Source organism: Phalacrocorax aristotelis, chromosome 1 (genome assembly GCF_949628215.1).
Source record: "Phalacrocorax aristotelis chromosome 1, bGulAri2.1, whole genome shotgun sequence".
In the NCBI taxonomy this organism is placed as follows: Eukaryota; Metazoa; Chordata; class Aves; order Suliformes; family Phalacrocoracidae; genus Phalacrocorax; species Phalacrocorax aristotelis.
Genome location: NC_134276.1, coordinates 142,729,355 through 142,748,916, shown reverse-complemented (window position 1 = coordinate 142,748,916; position 19,562 = coordinate 142,729,355). Strand labels below are relative to the sequence as shown.

The window sequence follows — 19,562 nt, the reverse complement described above, 5'->3', positions numbered from 1 at the left end:
CATTACTGAGAGAATACTGGTTTATACAAAGTGTATATATATATAAAAAAATAATTATATATACATAGTTACTATATATATTGTTGTAATAACCATCAAGTCAGTGTATGTCTAGTACAGTTCCTGGTTTTAGCCTTCTTTTCAAAGGCTGTATTGTCCTCTTTTAATACTTCCCACATGCAATGTAGCAGAATTGTTCAAAAACTGCTCAAAAACTGCATTTTTGTTCATGATGTCTTCCTACCAAGACTGCAGCTGTTTTTTTTCTGTTATCACTTCCAGGTGGTTAGTACAGGCTTTCCTGAATCTCTTGCACGATTTCCTTTTACTCCAGTGGATTGCCCGGAACGACTTCGCAAGTCACGATCAGGCCCATCACTTTGTGCCATCTCTTCATCGTATCTGAAAATAAGATAACCCGTTCAGTGCCTTGTCCTGCTATTCACTACACAAACAAGAGTGGGTCCTCTATATTCTATTTTAATATCTAGCACTGAAATTTAATACAAGCTCTTCTTCACACAGGCTTACACATGCATAGTTTGATATGCAGCTGTTATTCAAGGAAATATACTACCACATGATGTTGCAATACAGATCAACTGAAATATTGTCAGCTACTTTTTGAAAAAAACAAATCATCTGGCAGCTTTGGTTAAACTCCCGAGTTTGTGAAATTTTATGCTTGTGAAATTTCCCACGTATGACTGTCTTTCTCCTCACTACATAGGTCTGTGGTTAAGCAGGAACATCAGACTGCTGGCAGTTTAATAAAGTCTTAAGCTATTGCGTCAAACTAAGAATTGTTAGCTACAGTGTTAAAAAACTCCACTGTTGCACCAGAGAGTGAGTAGGGAAGGAGGTGAACAACCGACAGCATTCTTAAATTAAGTGCATTTGTTGACATGTATTTTGTAACACTTAACCACAGTGACAAGTAGTTCTTTAAATATCTAAGCCCATTATGGCCTCAGATAACCTCAGCATATATTTACCTCTCAGCTGCTACGCAAATTCCAAGCAGAAATTGGCTACAGATGTGTAATTATCATTATCAAAAGATAATACTACAGCATTTTGTAGAACAGTCATAATATATTTTTATAGTTACACTATTGTATAGGTACCCGCAGCTACCATGTATATAACATTAATCAAAACTTAAATCATAATTCAGCCAACACTTGTATTTAACTATCTTTACTAGTATATAGAAAGAGTATTTAAGATCAGTGTGAACTAGTGGATCAACTGTACATAACCACATTCCTGACATACTGAACAACTGTACCACTAGTGTGAGAGAATGTGTCTGAACATTTTCTCAAAAAATACAAGACACTATCTTCGATATGGTATTTAAATCAGTGTTCCTCTGCATAAGGCCAATCAATCCTGGATAAATCTTTCAGACACTCCAACATAAAGATCTCCGACATAAAGATCTTCATTTCTCTCTTTGTAATACAGGCTGGGGAATTTAAAAAATATCTGACAACTCATTATTATTACATCCATGAATTACAGGAGTCAAGAGGCACCATTTCCTTGAACTGAGAGAAAATCTCTATTAAATAGCTATTATATCTATTTAACTACCATCTATATATTACGCTCAATAAAATTAAATGTCCGACACATGTACAAGACAAACACTCTTTGCCTCTATCCCTCAAATCCAGCTGCTGGAAGCTCAGAAGGTGCAGGCAGGGGCTTATCAGAAAAGTAACATTCCCTCTGGAGATGAAGCGAGGCAAGCTGCTTTAATGCATGCCCACCTCCAACATTGCTATTGCAGCTCCAAAAAAGTGAAGTGGTACCTTGGGTCCATTTTTCACATCAGAATGAAGTTCACCTTATCTCTTGTCATCTACGTTACACATTAAAAAAGTGAGGAAAAACATGTACATTTATACAGAACACTGATAAAACTTACAAGACTTCATAATTGCCAAGAACCTCTTTTGGTGGAGATTTATTCCATTTACAGTCTGGAATTTCCCCATTAGGCACAGCAATGTTAAGTGTGTCATTAATAAGATTATACTTCAAGATGCGATCATTAGCAGTACTGGAAGTAAGAGAAGGGGAAGCATTAACCTACGAAAGAAAAAAAACCCCATCAGCATCTGTTTTTTGACTAGTATATAGTTCTCCAAACAGCATGTGTGGTGACTATATGTACTACTCGGGAAATTAAGACTCAGCGTCTCAAAGCATATCTTTCAGTTCCTCAGACACTAGAAGGAATCCCCCATGGGGCATTTTTCATTTTTGCTTAAGGACAAAAGCACCACACCACTAAGTGCCCACAGTGTCAGCGTGAAGATTTTTGTGGAGACTAGATTCACCAGGGTTAATCAGACACGACATAGATTTTTGTTTAATTTTCTAAGCTTACATGGATACAAAACCCATCAATTTCTTACAGTGCTTACAAATTGTCTGGTTCACTCCAACAGCTGTTATATACAGGAATCTGTGGGTTTCTAGGTAGACAGCTTTTAGTTATGTTCTTAATCAGAGTTCTCCCCTGTTAAATTGTGAGCTGGATAAACACATATGTGCTCTCTATTCAAAGCACTACACTGCATCTTGTTTTAATTAAAACTGGGGTTCATTTAACACATCTCTTGTGTTCCACATTTATTATGGAGAAGTGGTATCAGAAAAATAAACAGTTGTTTGGTGGTTGGTTTTTTTTTCTATAAAGGCCACATACCTTTGATCTTTCAATTAGATTGAGAAGGAAGAGGGCTGGGTAAAATTTATGCTGAACATGCAGATGCAAAGTTAATACACTAAAGACAAATTTATGTGGAAAAAAAAGCCTTCCAAATATTATCCTTTCTGAGCCCCTTTTCTTTCCTCTCAACCTGCAACATTAAGGCCATGAGAGCATTTAAAACTTAAGTTTGACGTTACGCTCCATTGAGCCAATGCCTATTTTCCAGCTACTGATATAGTATTGAATTGGGCTGCTAACATTGGGACTGCCTCTGAAGTCCAGTTGTGTGGATGCACTGGATTTAAAAGCAAAACAGAAAGCCACAAACAAATAGAAACACCAAACAAATAGGAAACAAAAGCACATGCTAGCTTGGTCATTGCATGACCTATTTTACTTTCTGACATTTTTCTTAATCCACTTACCTGAGGAACAAAAGATATTGTTTCAAAAGAGGAAAGATTACATCAAAATCTACTTAGTTTTATTCTACGAAATGAAAAGGAAGTTTATTTCCCCTGTATTTTATGTTACTTTACCTCAATTAGCCACGGTTTAAGCTTGTCATCAATGATAATGTCATATCCATAACACTCAAAGCAGTGTTTATCATTATTCATTACAGGCTAAGAAAACAAAACAAAGAACAACAATATGTATTAAAATCAACAATTCAGTAAGTAACCTGATTACACACTTTGTTTGCTAGAAATCACATCCGATTCCATCATGAATCATCTACAACAGTTTTCAGGGTTGTCACTCTTATATAAGTTTGCTAACTATTAAGTTCAGGATTGCCTCTTTTTTCCAAGCTGTAAGTGAATATTTCAGTATAGTGATTGCATTAATGCCAAGTACTAAGTTATATTAATTTTCCGTTATGTTTCCAGTGTGAAAATAGAAGTGTTTTCATAGTTTGCAGAAGTCATACCAATATTTGAAGCCTGCATACATCAGAAGAAATCAGGAAGTTTTAAAATTTCCATAACACAGCTTCACATAATCATGAATTCTTTAAACTTCAGAAAAAGGAGACAAAGACTTTTCTTTTATTATGCTGCTGTAACTATGCAGAAATTTGAGGTCAAACAATTACCAGATATGTTTTAAAATTATAATTGGCTCAAGTCAACTATGGTCCAGAAAGCCAAGAGACACCAAGGACCAAGCTGTGCTTAGATGACTACCCTCTACAGAACCAGTAGTTTTCCAGCATCTGCTAAACATTTGCAGACTTTTCTTCTTACTTTCTTTTTTTCTCATCAGATCTCTTAAAGAAACCTTTGTAACAGGTTAGTGAGATGTTTCCCCTGGACTAATAATGAAAGCTTTTCAGTTCTTCAGGGAGTGAAAGGGGGAAGGAGGAACAAGCGTCTCTCGTTACATTTACCATTGTCAGAAAGAGAGGACCAAAACATTTCGTGCTCAATAATTCTCAAGACTTTTTCTCTTCTCTTTTAAGGTTCTACTAATGTTTGGATTAAATCCCTTTTCTTCTCACATCTGGTTTCAAATATGATTGCACAGCAGAGTCTGAGTTGAGCCATGCTTCCCCACCTCCCACTGATCCTGGCTTTACGACCATGTTCCCCTCTCTTGTGCTGATTCTGCTGTTCATCTGGTCCTTCACTGAGGTGATCCAGCTTCTTACATTGGCAGAATACTAACCCCTCAATAAAGCAAGACAGTAATTGTCAGTTGGGCGAATGAGCTAATTCAGCTCACGATGGTGCCAGGACGAACCCAAAAGAGATGACAGGACCATGCACTTGGCAACGGGACAGTCCTTGGCACCAGTGAGCTCTCTGGTTGCCCCAGCTGACCTACAGAGTGATACCCGCTCTCTAATGTAATCACGGGATATTTCCCAAACGCTGGAAAGTCACTCAGAGGACTGGCTGCTACTTTTTTTTTAAATAAGAGTTAACAATAACTACGTGACTTGTGTATAAGAGGTGAAAGTAAGTTATGTAACCCTGCTGAACTAATAGCCTTACATTTCTTTGATAAATTGTCCTCCAGAGCTATTTTTTCTTTGACACATTTGTTATTGCTGAAACGACGTCACACGCCTTGGCAGAGCTTCATACTATTCACAAGGGCAGTATCAAGTCATATTAAATAGTTCACAGAGCTCTCAAGGAAAGAGATTCATTCGCTTCTTCAATATGCACAGATAGCTCACAAACCCACCCACGATTCAAGTTCACTTAGCTCAGAGAAATCAAGTGATAACAGAATTGCAGAAATCAGCAGCAACACCATCACGCAAACAGCAGGAAACAGATTTTAAGAGTTTTGATGGAAAACTCACTTTCATGGTTATGGGAAGCCTGAAGCCATAGTGCTATCGCTGGCAGCATTCCAGAAACAGTACTCACCGCAACAGCCTTCAGTGACTGTACAATAATCCAGTGAATTTCATCAAATAATTTGTTTGTGACTTCCTTTCCACGGGTGCTCTCCAGATACAGGCGTAAGTTACTCACTGTCCACTTGCCTCCATGGATATGATTGTAATCATCCTGAAGAGTTAAGGAGTTAATTCAGCCTAAGATTTTGAAGGTGTTCAGCAGTTTTGTTTCATTGACACAAAAAGCCCACTGATACATACAAGTATTGCTTTAGAAACAAACTCAGCAAATGGTTTTTACTCTATTTTACAACTCTAGGAAGACTTCAGCTCTACTTTGAACTGCCCTTTATATAAACAACTGTTTCTATTACAGCTGTATATGTTTACATCATGCATTGCAAATCAAGTAATAAATCTTTTTAGAAGCAAAAAACCCAACTGGTACTTTGACAGTTGTATAGTAAAACATAATTTATGATTTGGAAATATCAGTTTTAATATGTGAAAGAATGGAACTTTTTCCTCCTCTTGGGATAAAGGAGAAATGATTAAGTGAGCAATAGCTAAATTTCACTGAAGTTAGCTGTTTTAAAATGCAGCACTTGAAAGTGCTTGTCTGTGTTTATTAATTTAAAATGTGACTTGTCTATAACCCAAAAGGCAAACACGGTATCTTCTTAATGGTGCTACTGACAACAGTTACATTCAAGGATACAGTGAAATGACACCAGAATTATTTTTAAATGTTAATTTTTCAAGTAATTCAGGATTTCGATACTGAAAAAACAGTAAGTGCTACTCAAAACAGAACGGGGTAAAAAAATGACCTTATGTTTATCTTTTCAGAGGCTATCAAGGCTCTGCACTATATTCTCTTTAAATGGAAAGACAAGAGCAAACAGAGTATTCTTACTGATGGAAAGACACACATTCAGTCCTTGAATAACTCTGATGACAAACGCTTTCTCCCTTTAAAAAGGTTCTCCTCAGAGCATTTCTAAGAAATAATTACTATATGCCTGCTAAACTATAACACACAGAATGCGTAGAGCAGAAAAATGATCTCAGAGGAACGAAATCCGTCGTCCTCTAAGACAAGATCAGAGAAGCCTGTATCTATTTTTAGGCTTTTTCTACAGCTCCCCCCTTAGTAGATCTGGAAAACTGGACTGTACAAATAAAGATCTGAAACATGGTTCTCAGGACTTGCTGCACGGAAAAAATATCTTGCAACCAGATTCCAGCAAAGGAACAGAGATCAAAGTTTCAACCCTCTTTGGGGTGTTTTCCCATGAACTTGAACGGTACAAACACACTGGAACTCTACGGTTCATGCAGGGATTAGAGTAGAGGTTAAACAGCTAGAACTTCAAGAGTTTTTCCAGACCTCTTCATAATTTTGATAAATTACTTGACAGTTTATATTAGATGATTCTTCTAAAACAGTACAGCCTCAGTGCCTCCAAAGTCACAGACATGTTTAAAATGCAAGGACAGATAGGATGGCTAGAGTGGCTTTACATTAAACTTTTCTCACTTCTTTCTGCAGAACTCAACAGATATTCATGTTTCAGAACCTCTAAATGTTTTTCAAATACCCTAGTAATGACTCCACATTTTTAAGCTGCTATTTGTATACCCATTTCTGTTGTCCTTTTTTCTCTCAAAGCAACCTCACCACTACTTCTACTTTTATTTGGGAGAAATCTTGAAGGCCATTCTTTTAACTGGTAAAGAATATGAAAGAGTACATAATAACGGGGTAGGCAACATATCACATGCCTCACCTCTTCACTGCTACTGGCAACAGCACCATGATTTACGCTCTAAGTTGTATGTGATCTGTTTTCACCACAACTAATTCTCAGTGTGCCTTGTCAAACCTTAATGTGTTGGAAGCACTTCACACATTAGCTCTGGAGCAAGAAAATATTTGCAATACAGAAAAATGCCATGTTTTGATACATGCCATTTTGACAAATGCTGTGTTTTGACACAGGTAAGTACCCTGGTTTATAACTACCACCATAAGTGACATTTATAATTCACATTGTTGTTACAGGAACATCCAGAAAAAAAACAGTTCTGCTGTGCTGCACACCTTACAGAATAATAATAGACAAGGCACATTTAGCAAGGTTGCAATTTAAGATACATTATATGTATCTTGTGTGTAAGTGTATGTGCATACACATATGAATATATAAGCATGAGTTTGCGTATGTGTATGTACATACACATTTACTTTCCATACTCTTAAAATAAAACCTATGAAATGAGGAAGTGCAACAATAGAGTTTTAATTACTCTAACAGAGGCATGGTTTATAAATCACAGACATCCGCTAAAAATGCAAAACAGACAGTCATCATCATCAAATGGATTCCCTGAAGAAACAAGGCTTAGGCAGTGACACTGTGTGCCCATCTGTTCATGTCACCCCTGACCCACTAGCCTTTCCTCCCACTGGTGAATTTCAGCCGATTTTGACATAGGGAAGTGCTGTCAAAGCTATCAAGTTTCCACGTTTTATGAATATCAATGGCAAATTACAGGACCGGACTGTTCTGTAGGCAGAAGTCCATCTTTGTCCATTCAAGAGGAAGCCACCAGCTGGCCAGGCAACAAACATTTATCTCCAAGCTCGCAACTGCACATTCCCTTTCTTACCCACAGAAGGAACGTGGGCGTGAGGAGGGGGAAACATAGGAAGAAGCTGGAAAGTACTGTGATGAATAAGTGCTAGAAATAGGACAGCTGAATTAACTGCTTGGGGGAGACAGAGAGGGAAAGGGAGATCAGGAAGGAGATATTAAAGTGCTATTATAAAATACAAATCTACAGGAACCAGGGTTCATTAATTCCACTGCTCACAGAATCAATTGCTAAGTGAGCATATTAGCATTTAAATGACAGGAGGCTTGGGAAAAAAAAACCCTGCTTTCAACAACTGCAAGTCAATACTGAAGATATCACAGCCTGTTACAGAGCTGCAATTCATTATCTTGCATACTTTTGATCTGCAGTTTTCTGAAATTAATTTATTTTGAAGTTGAAGTTGAAGTATTTTAATTGCAAGATGATGAAGAATATGAGAAATAAAGCCTTTTTGTTCCAAGTTTTTGGGACAATTTAAGAAAATCAGTCTTGCTACAAAAAAACACCTAAGAACTCAGTACACTTACCCCATGTTTCTGAATGGCAACATTTGTAAGGTGTACAAACATGTTATCCAACTCACTTGTACTTGGTGTATATTTTACTGTGCAAAACCGGCAAAATCCGAGTTTATACCTTAAATGCAAAAAGTCATTAAAATGTGTTAAACCACAATAAGAAATAAGGAAAAGAGCATCCCAGGATATCATGTACATGCTAAACTTCTCTGCGCAACAAGTGCAACATTATTTTTACTACGTTAAACATTATCGCAAAAAAAAACCCAAATATAAACAATCTTACATGTAACATCTCAGTGGACGATACGTAGATACTAAAACATATAGACGAAGATCAAATTTCTTCCCACCAATAAGTAATGGATTGTTGATATACAGAGAAATCACATAGGCTTCTTTGGAAGACTGAGATACAAACCTGAAAAACACAAATCATGTTTCAGAATGTGACAATTGCAAAGATATAACCTGATAAGTCGTCATTGCCTTCTTTAGAAGCACTGTATAAAGTTTGGATTGACTGAAACCTTGTGTCTTTTGCCAAGACAATGTACAAAATTGTAGTGGTTAATAATAGACACTTGGCATCAGGCATTATATACCAAAAAAAGTTAAAAATACTAAACAGGTGACCAGGATCAATTAGCCTTTTAAACTCAGTTTTGAAGTTAACAGGGTAGCTGACTGAGCCATTCAGAATGAAGCTCTACAAGCCAGTCTTTTCCTTGGAGAGCACTTAAGAGCTTGGCATGGTTCAGACAAGCTGAGAGTATATGCTACATTACCTTCATAAGTCAAGGCCTTATACTCCTATAATATTTCTATTTATGCTTGGTATACAATTGCAAACCAGTGTGAAAGCCTACGATAACTTTCAGATTGTCACATTCTTCAGATTCCAAGTCAAAAGTAAAAAAAGAAAAAGACTCAAGTGATATTCAGCCAGTTGCTTTATAGCAGGAAAAACATTAACATTAGTTGTGTGATCAAAACTTTTACTAGTCAGAGAAAACAGATTGCTAACCTGTTTCATCCATTTGGATGTACATCACCAACATGAGGTGTATTCTTTTGTGCTCCAAATGGAAAATGTATCTATTTCATATAAATGCATTCTTTTATTGTACTAATTTAAAAAGTGAATGAATACATATTAAATAATTCTTGAAATTGGTTACGGAAATATTTTTCTCTTTCTTCCTGTTATTTAATACTATGGAGAAGAACAATTTATTTTTGTGCAATTTTATTTCCCCAACAACACTGAAAGCATTTTTATAAAGAATAGTTATTTGAACCATTCTTTGTACGTCCGTATACCAAAACAAACTGTATTAAAACCTGTTTGAAGGAGGAAGTCAGATAACAACTGAGATTAAATGCAAATCTAACTATATAATGACAAAGTAATAATAATGGAATAATTTTCCCATGCATCAGACACTTAGCATGTTGATGTGGTTCACGTGATTATAGAAACTAGAATAAAGGATTTGGGTTTTAAGAACTTACGAAGATGTTTTGCTATCTCGAGACCATTTTTTAATTTGGGAGAGTTTATTGATCAGAAATATTCCTTTTCCTTGAGCTTTGCCACAAGGTTTCATAATCCAAGTGCTGGATGGATTTTTCCTGAATTCTTCAACAAAGAGATTATAATCAGCAGGAAGCATAAAAGTAACAGGAACAAAATCTGAGTTAAAGAAAAAAAAAAGGTGCACAATTAAGGACACTGTATCTGATAAGGTAATTGACACATACAGACTAAAAAAATTTGTCCTTTCAGTTTTCTAATCTGGCATGATCCATCTTCATTAAGACTCATGTTGCTTTTTATCTCATTTAAATTCCAGTTTGTAGTTTTTACTCAAACAATTGCAAAATATTGCATGCTGCTAACTTCAGATTAATAGATTTTAATTCACATGAATCAATTTTCTTCTTCTGTTTATATGCTGTGAAATTAGATTATATACCATTCCAACTTAACTTAATCAAACTTTCTCAATTTCCTATGTCGGCTTTTACCACCCTGCTAACTACTTTATCATCCTCTGTGTATGCAATATGAATGTTGATGTTGCTTCACCTTTGGTTGCAGTAATTTTTACTTCTGTGTAACTCCCATTAGTCATTCTTATTTGCTTCCACAATCAATATCACCATGCTTACTGAATTCTAAAGAAAAGCACTTCTCACTTTTGCTATCAGATTATCTTCACTTCCATCCATAAAAAACTGCTTCTTACACGGATGAACAGTGCTTTCATTTCACTTTCACAAGACATAAATCAGCTGAACATATCCCCATCTCTGTTTCACTGCAGTGCTTTCTGACCTCCAAAACAACTTTACTCGCCTCATTCCTGATCTATTGCTGGTTTGTTTTGGTTTTTTGGTTGTTTTATTTGTTGGGCGGGGGGGGGGGGGGGGCAGATGTTGTGTGTTGCTTTTTAAAATTATTTTATAGCAGTCATTACTTCCAGCTTCCCCCAAATTTCTCCTCTGAAGAATCTGCTCATTCAGTTCTGTCTAGAGCCTTTCTGCAAAAGTTTACGTTTTTGCTCCAGTATAAGATTTTCAGATAATGTTTTTTCACCTCTGAATTACAGATCCTCCAGTGCTGCCTCATGTGAAGTTTCAGAGCCGTTTGGTTTCACCACTAATCTTACTGCAAAGTACCTTAATCCCACAATTTTCCCTCTTCAAAATAATAAAAGAACACCCAATCCAACATAACAACAAAAACCCCACCCACCCAACCCCTCTTCCAGACTCCTCCCCTCAAACACAAAGAGCCTAGTTACAAATCTATTTCTGCACCTTTACATTTAAAAATAATAATTTCGTTATCACTTCATCCATGCTGCTTCAGCTAATGCTGCACCGGTAAATTCAGTCTTCTTTAAGGACCTTCCTACTTATAAAACTAAGTCTAAATACAATTTCCATGCATACAAACTGGATTTGTCCTCCTCACTGAATACTAGCAAGTACACAGTGGAGGAACTGGGCCTTAGTGCTGTGGTAATATGACAGGGAAACAGAAATGTTCAACCTATTATTCCTGCTTTGTCTCTAATTTCAAAGATCCTGAACAAGTGGCAACCCCTCTATTCCTCTCAATGTGTATATTAGCCATTATCCTTCAAAGCAAGGTTTTTTAAAAGCTTTGAAAATATAGTATTTCGTATTAAATGTTCACTACTACTGTATTTACCACTTTCCCAATTCTTGTGTTTCCTTGTGCTCTAATGGCAGATCTGAGGGGAGCGAAAAGGTGAAGAAGACAGTGAAAGAAGGCTATTAGGTTTGCAGAAGGCAGCAAACGATTTTAGGATAAAGTGCACTTTATTTAATTGACAGGGACAGAGCATCTCAAGATAGTCACTTTAATGTTCTAACACTTCAGAGGTTCAGTGCTTTATGCACAGCAAAGCTCGCTCAATCCCAAGTTATTGACCACAGAGGAAAAGAGATTAATGCTGATAATGAGAATCACATACCCAAATAAATATATTTCCCATTTTCATCTTTTTCAGCGAGAGGACTTCCTTCTTTCTCCAGTTCTTTCCTATATCGCTTGATATTCTTTACCATCAAATCTTTTCTGGTCAGTTCATAATGGTTTGGGAAATGATTGACAATTTGGTCATCAGAGAGGCGATAACCAGTTTCCACACTGAAAACATTTCTGATCGTTTGCACGCTCATCCTGAAAGCAGAGACAGATACCAAATAACTTTTCCCAAGAAAAAAAGCTCCAGAGGACAAAGTTGACGTATTTTTGTTTGTCACATTCACTTAATCTTTTCTCCTTCATTTCTCTTTATAATATTTTGCTGCAGTGACAATCCAACATATCCTGAACCTCTATCAGCTAAGTCAATGAAACCCTGCCAGAGGTTTTATCAACCCCTCTCTTACTATTGAAATTGGGGCAGACATGGAGGAAAAGAAGACAACAATTTGGCCCTACTGGACTCTGTCAACTGGACTCAGGTCAACGCCCAGCAGAACCTGAAAATGACTGATATCTATGCTACAGAAGCATCCTTCTAAATCTATTACTTCACCCTCTGGAAACTCAGCTTTCCTCTTAAAAGAGGCCACAAAAACGACTTCCTACTGACTACCTTGCTATTTGGATTGTAAAAGACTTCAAGCATATGAATTGAAAACAGCAATTCAGAGATCTTGTTAAAAACATTGGTAAACACCAGATCAGAGGGCTGCAGTGACAAAGTTATAAAATCAATTATCTACTTCATTTTTCACAGAAGATAAGAGCCGACCCATAGGTACAAAAAATTTTCTGTATTAGATGTGTCACACTGAAAATTTGAGAATATTTCCTGAATGCCATTGATCTGCTACATTGTTACTTTAGGAAGGAAAAAAACCAAAACAAAACACAAAACTCCAACCCCAAAACAAAACAACCAGTCACACAACAGTTTCCATGAGTGCCCTGTTCCCCTACTCCCCTCCAGCCACATTCCAAAAGCATGAGCGTATTACTAGATTCCTACCCATTTAAATAAGTGGTTCACAAAGGGTACATTTGCCAGCATAAACCACCATTCTGTTGTATTTGAAAGGGAAAATATAAATTGTCTGGTTTACTTGAAGATTATTGTTTCTGCCAACTAATAGATTACTGCATTCTAGGACAGCATTTCACAGTCTTATATTAGACAAATGCCAAATAAGAAGCTAGATGATTAACTCTCGCTCTTTCACTATTATCTTGGCTTAATTTCACATTCACTCTCAGTATTGAAATGTTGAATAATTGGTCTGCATATAAATCATTATCATGACGGAGGAGGAAAGTACAGCTCTCAAGGCCTTTATTACAGGATTCTGCACTCTGGTAACACGGCAAGCCTCTGTCACATTGATAAAAGAATAGTTTATTATATATTGGAGCTGCGTACTCTTGGATTATTTTGCTTAGGCTGTGTTGTCAGAAAATTTTGGGGAAAGATACATATGTTCAAAGATTCCCCTCAGGCCACAAATCCCCTCCAACAGCAGAGGAAAAATTCTCCTTACTGCAAACAAGACATTTGAATAAAATCAGGTATCACATTTCAAAACAAAAAACACTGAGCACAGCCTTTCCCCATGGCTTTTCACAATTGGTATTCCCAGAAGTGATAGACATCTTGCTAGGTCAGTGACTTTCCACTCTCTAACAAAACCTTTGGCAAACTGCAAAGATACACGAGATCAGTAGCATGGGAATGGATCCATGCAGATGGGACCTCTGCCCTGAGGAATACCAATGACTTCAGCAGGCCTGCACAGGTAAGGAATCTACTAATACAAACCTGAACAGAAGACCAGCAACAGCATAAGACATTACAGGAGCAACGAAACAACATTACACTTCTAGGAGCACAGCAGAAAATTAACGCCAATTTCTGCATCTTTTGTTTTAAGTATGTGTTTTGTTGTATTACTAATGGTATTAACAGAAGATATTAAAATACTTCACAAATTTAGGAATTGGTATTTTTAATGTACTTACCAATAAAAATTCCAGTCTTCATTTTCTGCCACCTGAATCCAGCCTCTTTTTTCAAAGTTGTTTATTAGAACAGATTTTTCTATGTCAGTTACCCACTTCACTTTTCCCGCCATTATCCTAAAGCAGAATCAACCTGTTAGTAAAGAAAAGTTTGTAGATGTGAAGGTGAAAACAGGGGAGAATACGAAACAGGAAAGTCAAAGGGGAAGAAAAGTGGCATCCAGAAAGCACTTTAACTTCAGTAAGCTAGAAGTAGTGAATTAATTTTAAAAATTGAGGAAAATAATGTCTTAGGTTCAGTCTGAAACCCTACATTTGTCAGCTGGACAACTACAAACAAAGACAGTAGTTACAAGGACCTTTCATGCTCCCCAGCCAACCCACCTTTTAGGAATGAGCACACAGCTCATGTCTTCTCCTAAATACACTAATGACAGAAATCTCTATCATACATTTACTGGGTAATGTTTATAGAATCAAGCGTAGAGCACAGACATTTTATTATTTCTAACCAAGACTTATACGCATGTAACGTTTTTGAAGTTGGAGAGTTCATATGGATCGCTTAGAGACTGCAGACAAAAAGAAAATGATTCCAAGAGAAATCCTTACATGCCTTATCATGAATCACAATTTGCTATACTGAAAGGAAAGGAACCAAAGTAGCATTACCAACTTTGCATTGTCTTCTCTGTATTTCATGCAGCCATGATTTTGCCTTCTGCACTAGCTGCGGGGTGGAATAAACTGCTATCATTAAACCCTTGACAGCAGGATTTCCCCAAACATAAGGTTGTTAAAATGGTCCTTATAAGCTGCATTTCAATTCATGACACCTAGGTGTCACTTTCTACATTAGATTTCTCACTTGTCCAGATCAGGCTTTTCTGTTAGGATCGCACAACCATTCCTGTTGGAAGGGACCTCAGGAGTTCTCTTTTCCAGACTCCTGCTCAACGCAGGGTTAGCTATGAGGTCAAGACCAGGTCGCTCAGAGCTTTATCCAGCAACATTTTGAAAACCTCCAGAGATGCAAAGCTTCTCTGGCCATCCTGTCTCACTGCTTGACTGGCCTCATAAGGAGAAGTTGGTGGGTTTTTTTTCCCCCATATATGTTTTCCATATATTCTGAACCTCTCTTCTTCCAGCTTATGCCAGTTGCCTCTCACCTGCCCCCCCGCCCACTTCACAACCCTAAAGAGCCTGGGTGCATCTTCTTGATAACTTCTCATAGGTACGGGCAGGCTGCTCTTTGGTGACCCCAGAGCCACCTATTCTCCAAGCCGAAGAAACACAGTTGCCCCAGCTTCTCCTCACCAGACAAGTGCTTCAGCCCCCTGACCATCTTGGTAACACTCTGCTCAACTCACTCCAGTTTACTGATGACTGTCTTGCTCTTGAGGGCTCAAGTTACTTTTGCCCAACCTCTAATACATTGCATTACATCCTTGCCCTTTTTGTTTGAGAAAGACAGCCAACTCTAGTAAAGTGGGAATGCACAACAAATGTGCTGAGGGAGGAGTGAAGACAAGCCCAGCACCCAGAATTGCTACCTCACGAAGGGCGGGCTGAAGCTTTCTGACAGCAGCAGGCACTCAGCTACTTGCACTCCCCTTTGCAAGGGCTGCACCCCTTCATGCGGTGTCTCACATCATGTATTAATGTAATAACAATGAAGATGGGGGCAAAGAAACATGAATTGAAGCATGTCATCCTTTGTGCATACATAGTCTAGAGCCAAAAGCCTACTATCCCATTGATAGGGACAGAACGTTACGCTAACAAATAACATATTTACCCCATTTCTAAGTGGTGAAGCCCAGCCTCCAGCATCTAGGCCTGACTGACATACAACTGTTAAGCAAGCTAACATATATTAATGAACAAACAATAACAACTGATAGAGTCAAGGGTAGACAGCTCTCATAAGCAGTTTCAATGTTGCTCTTTAGTCTGTCTGCAGTTCATTCCACAAATTAGTGTTACAATTGCAGTCTCGTGAATCTTCATAGTTGTGTTTTACAGAAATCAACCACAGAGAAGTGCTGATTCAGAAGAAAATCTCTTTCAGTGAAAAGCAGATTGTTTGGCACACCCCTCTCGCAAGCACAAAAACCACCAGGCAAGTGAGTGGGAGAGCAGAGTTACACATGCATGTAACACCATCTACTGCTCCCTCTACATATACTCTTCCATTGAAAAGTCAATTAAAACTTAAAATTGCCTTTCCAATATAGTACTGTAATTAATGCAAGTAAGTAATGAATGTAGTGAATATAATTTTTGCAGCTGAGATATTGGACTGGAATTCAAGGGGTCTTCAGTTTCCGGGACCAGATATGGAAATGTACATCTGCTAGCAAGCTAATGACCCTATGGTTTTTCTCTTCCTGGGAGGTATAGCCCATAATACAGTGCTCCCGCTTTTTCCTTCCTAGACTATTTAAACTGCCAAACTCCACAAGGCAGAAGTGTTTACTGTTAGACTTCAATTTTAAAGAGCTTTAGACACACTTATTTTTATTCACATCAGTAAAAGAAATTGAAATCAAGTTTAAATAGATAGAAAAAAGTATATGCAGTCTCAGGGCTTTTTGTGCGTGCTTATACAACACCTGGTTCTACAAGGTCATGATCTTTCTCTGGGCCTTCCAGGTACTACCAAAACAAAAACAAATGAAACAAAGGGATTAATTTGTTTGTACTCAAGTATGTATGATTCACCATCAGTGACTCACTACTAACGCACACCATCTTGTTGTCGTTTTAAAAGTTCAGGGATTAGTCAGCCTGGAGTAGGATTGTCCCTTCAAAAGGAAATGCGTTAAATGCTAAGATAGCATTAACCAAACACAATATAAAATTTTCAAAAGGCCATAAAACGTGTCCTCCACATCTCCAAGCTACCCCATTAGGTTTACTGATCTTTGTCACCTGACTCCCCGATCCTGCTCCCTGCTTCCCAAGTGTGTCTCACTTCAGCATCCTTAGTACAACAGCTACAACTACCCTCGGGGCTTGTTCTTTCAGAAACGCCACATCAGACAAATGTAGCTGCCTGCGCCTCTGTCTTTGTAGAAGCACATAGCTGCTGCCTGGCAAAGATTAAGAGACCGGCTGTGCTGCCACAAGCAGGGCTACTCTGCTAACGCTTCTAATGCTGCAGCTTCATTTCTACCCTGGGATGCAACAGCTGTCACAGCATCCTTTCTACAGGATTCTTTATTAAGGTATTTCAATGCGTGCTACACATCCTACGGCAAGGAACCCTCAAAGACTGCATATGCTGATCCAGCAAGTAGATTTTGTGGTAGCAAGTGGGACTGCTCCATGACTCGTGCTGTCCTACCCCCAGAGGCTGCACAGTTTGACTTCAGAATCCAGAGATAGTTCAACAGAAGACTCACCCACAGGAGGGTGAGTTAAAGCTAAACCAAAGCTAAAAACTGAACATAACTTCTAACACAAATAAAAAGAAAAATTCCCAAAAAAGGAAAAGAATGACACTCTTGTAACTTTAGGCCTTATAGATCCATCCTGCTACAGGAGGATTGAAAGAACAGCAATACAACAGCAGACTGAAAATCAGTCCTTAGTTTATGTGGACAGTTTGATCATCTCAGATGATGTTTAACTGTCCTGTAAATAAAATAATCTGATTTTGTGTAATCTGATTACTGAAACCCCCAAACAAGGAGTCATAAAAAATAACTTAGGGTAAATTGTACCAAAAACTTTCTTACTTTCAATCATATAATTTTATTAGAATATAATTTTCTACAGGAATCCGCTAATCCACAATTAGGTATTCTAGATAACCTGATGAGATAACGACACATTCAAAATTCTGGTCAGCTGAGATCCTTCCTTAGCTTTGGTAAATGTCAAAAGAAGACATACAGAGGTAATGGTACAGTAAGTCAAATCCTGCTCAGAGCACCAGACCTCCTACTCAGGAGGCAATTACAGCAGGCCTGATACTACCCCAATAGCAAGTAAACATAAGGAAGCCTGGCAGCAGCCTAATCCAAGACAAGGGCTTCTTGCCCTGGCACAAGTTCCTGGGGTGATGGTAAGACCCAAAAGAGCCCCAGCCGTCATTCTTCCTCGGATTTACTGCCACTAGAGAAGCCACTCACGCCAACTGCAGACCATCCTTTCATGCTGCAAAATAAGTGTAAGCAAACAGTGCCGGCGCCTGCGGCACCTGATCTACCAAGCTCCATCCGCTTCCAACAGTTGAAAACATAATTGTGATGGTTCATTAAGTTTATCACTGGAAAATCCAGTTCGGCTGATGGGGTTGTGCCGTCAGAGGAGACGGGGAGGGCCTGCCAGAGCGAGTCCCAGAACGTTAGGGATAAAGGGGAGCCAGCGCCTGGCTGGGCGTCGGGAAGGAGGAGCCGGGGGCGCGGACCACCGAACGCCGCAGGAGCAGACGCCTACAAGCCACGCGCTCCCACAGGGAACCGCGGCTCGGGCCTCCGCCAACGCCTCACTATGTCGCGACACACGCACGAAGAGGCTGACCCTGGCTGGCTTCGGCCCCGCCCCTCCCAGGCGCCCTCCGAAAGCGGGCCCGCAAGGGGAACCTGGGCGAGACGATTACTTCCCCCCTCCATCTCCCAGGAAGGGTCGCGATCCAACAGGGATCGGCTGTCGCGACAACGCCGGGTGGGGGGTGGAAGGGTGGGAAGCCGAGCGCCGCCCCCGACAGCAGGCGCTTACAGCCCGCATCGTGTGTTTGCGTGGGACGACCCAACCAGCGCCCCCGCGCTCACCTGGCGGCGGCGCCCCCCCAGGCCCAGCCGTCCCCGCCGGCCGCTCCGACCGCCCTGCCGGCGGCTCCGTTGCGCGGCGCGGCACGGCCCTTCCGGCGCTGCTCCCTAGCAACGGCGACGCGCCGGGGGCGGGACTTCCGGAGCGGCGGCGGCGGGTCGGTTGCCAGGGAGACGCAGAGCGGCCCCGCCCCGCCAGCGCGAGGAGCTGCGCGCACTGGCGCCGCCGGCCGCCATCTTGTCTCTTGTCGCAAGTGTGTCCTGGGCCCGCCCCACCGTTACAAAAAAAGTCCCTGGCAAACATCTGATAATGAGTAAACGGAGGTTTGTGGAAGGTCATGGCGTGACAAAACATGCCTAGATGTTCTCACAATACCTAAAAAACCCCAGGTTGCTCACGTGCCAAAGCTCAAGTCCCGGTTTGAGCACAGAAGGTGCCAAGAGATGTATTGCCATATGGCTGAGGGAATACCTTTTTTTGTATTGATACTGTTTTGAGGAAGCGTGCAAATTTTTCTCAAAATTATTAACAACCATAATTCACAGTGAAAACTGGATGAGAAAAACAGTACCTGAGAAGTTATGTCATTAGTGCCTGCGTAGAGAAGCCTGATTTCTGCATACAAAATTCTTTCCAAAACGAGAGATTATGTAAAGACATCTGACACATATTAAGGTTACTGACATTTTGTGATGGGCTCAATACAAAACAATAAGGTATTACATAATGAACTCCAGAGATTTGAAGAGTCTCTGAGGAAAAACTAAAAGGTAAGATATTCATTCTGTAAGACAAATTACTGATTAAAACATAGATCCATCAGGACAGCAGCTGAAATAAGCTGAAGTAAAATATTCATTCTGTAGAACAAATTACTTATTAAAAAATAGATCTGTCAAGACAGCAGCTGAAATAAGCCGTATGCAGTGCGTTGGTGTACAGCAGATAACTCCGATACAAATCTGTATTCCCTAAGAGCCT

The 19,562-nt window shown here is 39.3% G+C and overlaps 1 protein-coding gene across 2 annotated transcripts; it reads right to left on the bottom strand.

Moving 5' to 3' along the window:
• Positions 1-144: 144 nt before the first annotated feature.
• Positions 145-18,707, bottom strand: TTLL1 (TTL family tubulin polyglutamylase complex subunit L1). Of its 2 annotated transcripts, none has more exons than XM_075113091.1 (10): positions 18,584-18,707; positions 13,803-13,935; positions 11,773-11,981; positions 9,779-9,959; positions 8,550-8,684; positions 8,273-8,381; positions 5,113-5,256; positions 3,268-3,354; positions 1,937-2,100; positions 145-402 (listed from the first exon to the last, which is right to left on the bottom strand). In XM_075113091.1, exons 2-10 carry the CDS (start codon positions 13,913-13,915, stop codon positions 273-275), a joined length of 1,272 nt encoding a protein of 423 aa, XP_074969192.1. In that variant the 5' UTR covers positions 13,916-13,935; positions 18,584-18,707; the 3' UTR covers positions 145-272. The 2 variants fall into 2 exon arrangements, with proteins under 2 accessions (XP_074969192.1, XP_074969201.1); XM_075113100.1 differs by having other exon boundaries at positions 13,803-13,919; positions 18,584-18,703.
• Positions 18,708-19,562: the final 855 nt, after the last annotated feature.

Coding starts and splice junctions, on each gene's coding strand:
- TTLL1 (XM_075113091.1), bottom strand. CDS start 13,915: ATGGCGGGAAAAGTGAAGTGGGTAACTGACATAGAAAAATCTGTTCTA. Junction 3,355..5,112: donor AGTCACTGAAGGCTGTTGCG/GTGAGTACTGTT, acceptor TTGTTTTCTTAG/CCTGTAATGAATAATGATAA. Junction 403..1,936: donor CTTGGCAATTATGAAGTCTT/GTAAGTTTTATC, acceptor TCTTATTTTCAG/ATACGATGAAGAGATGGCAC.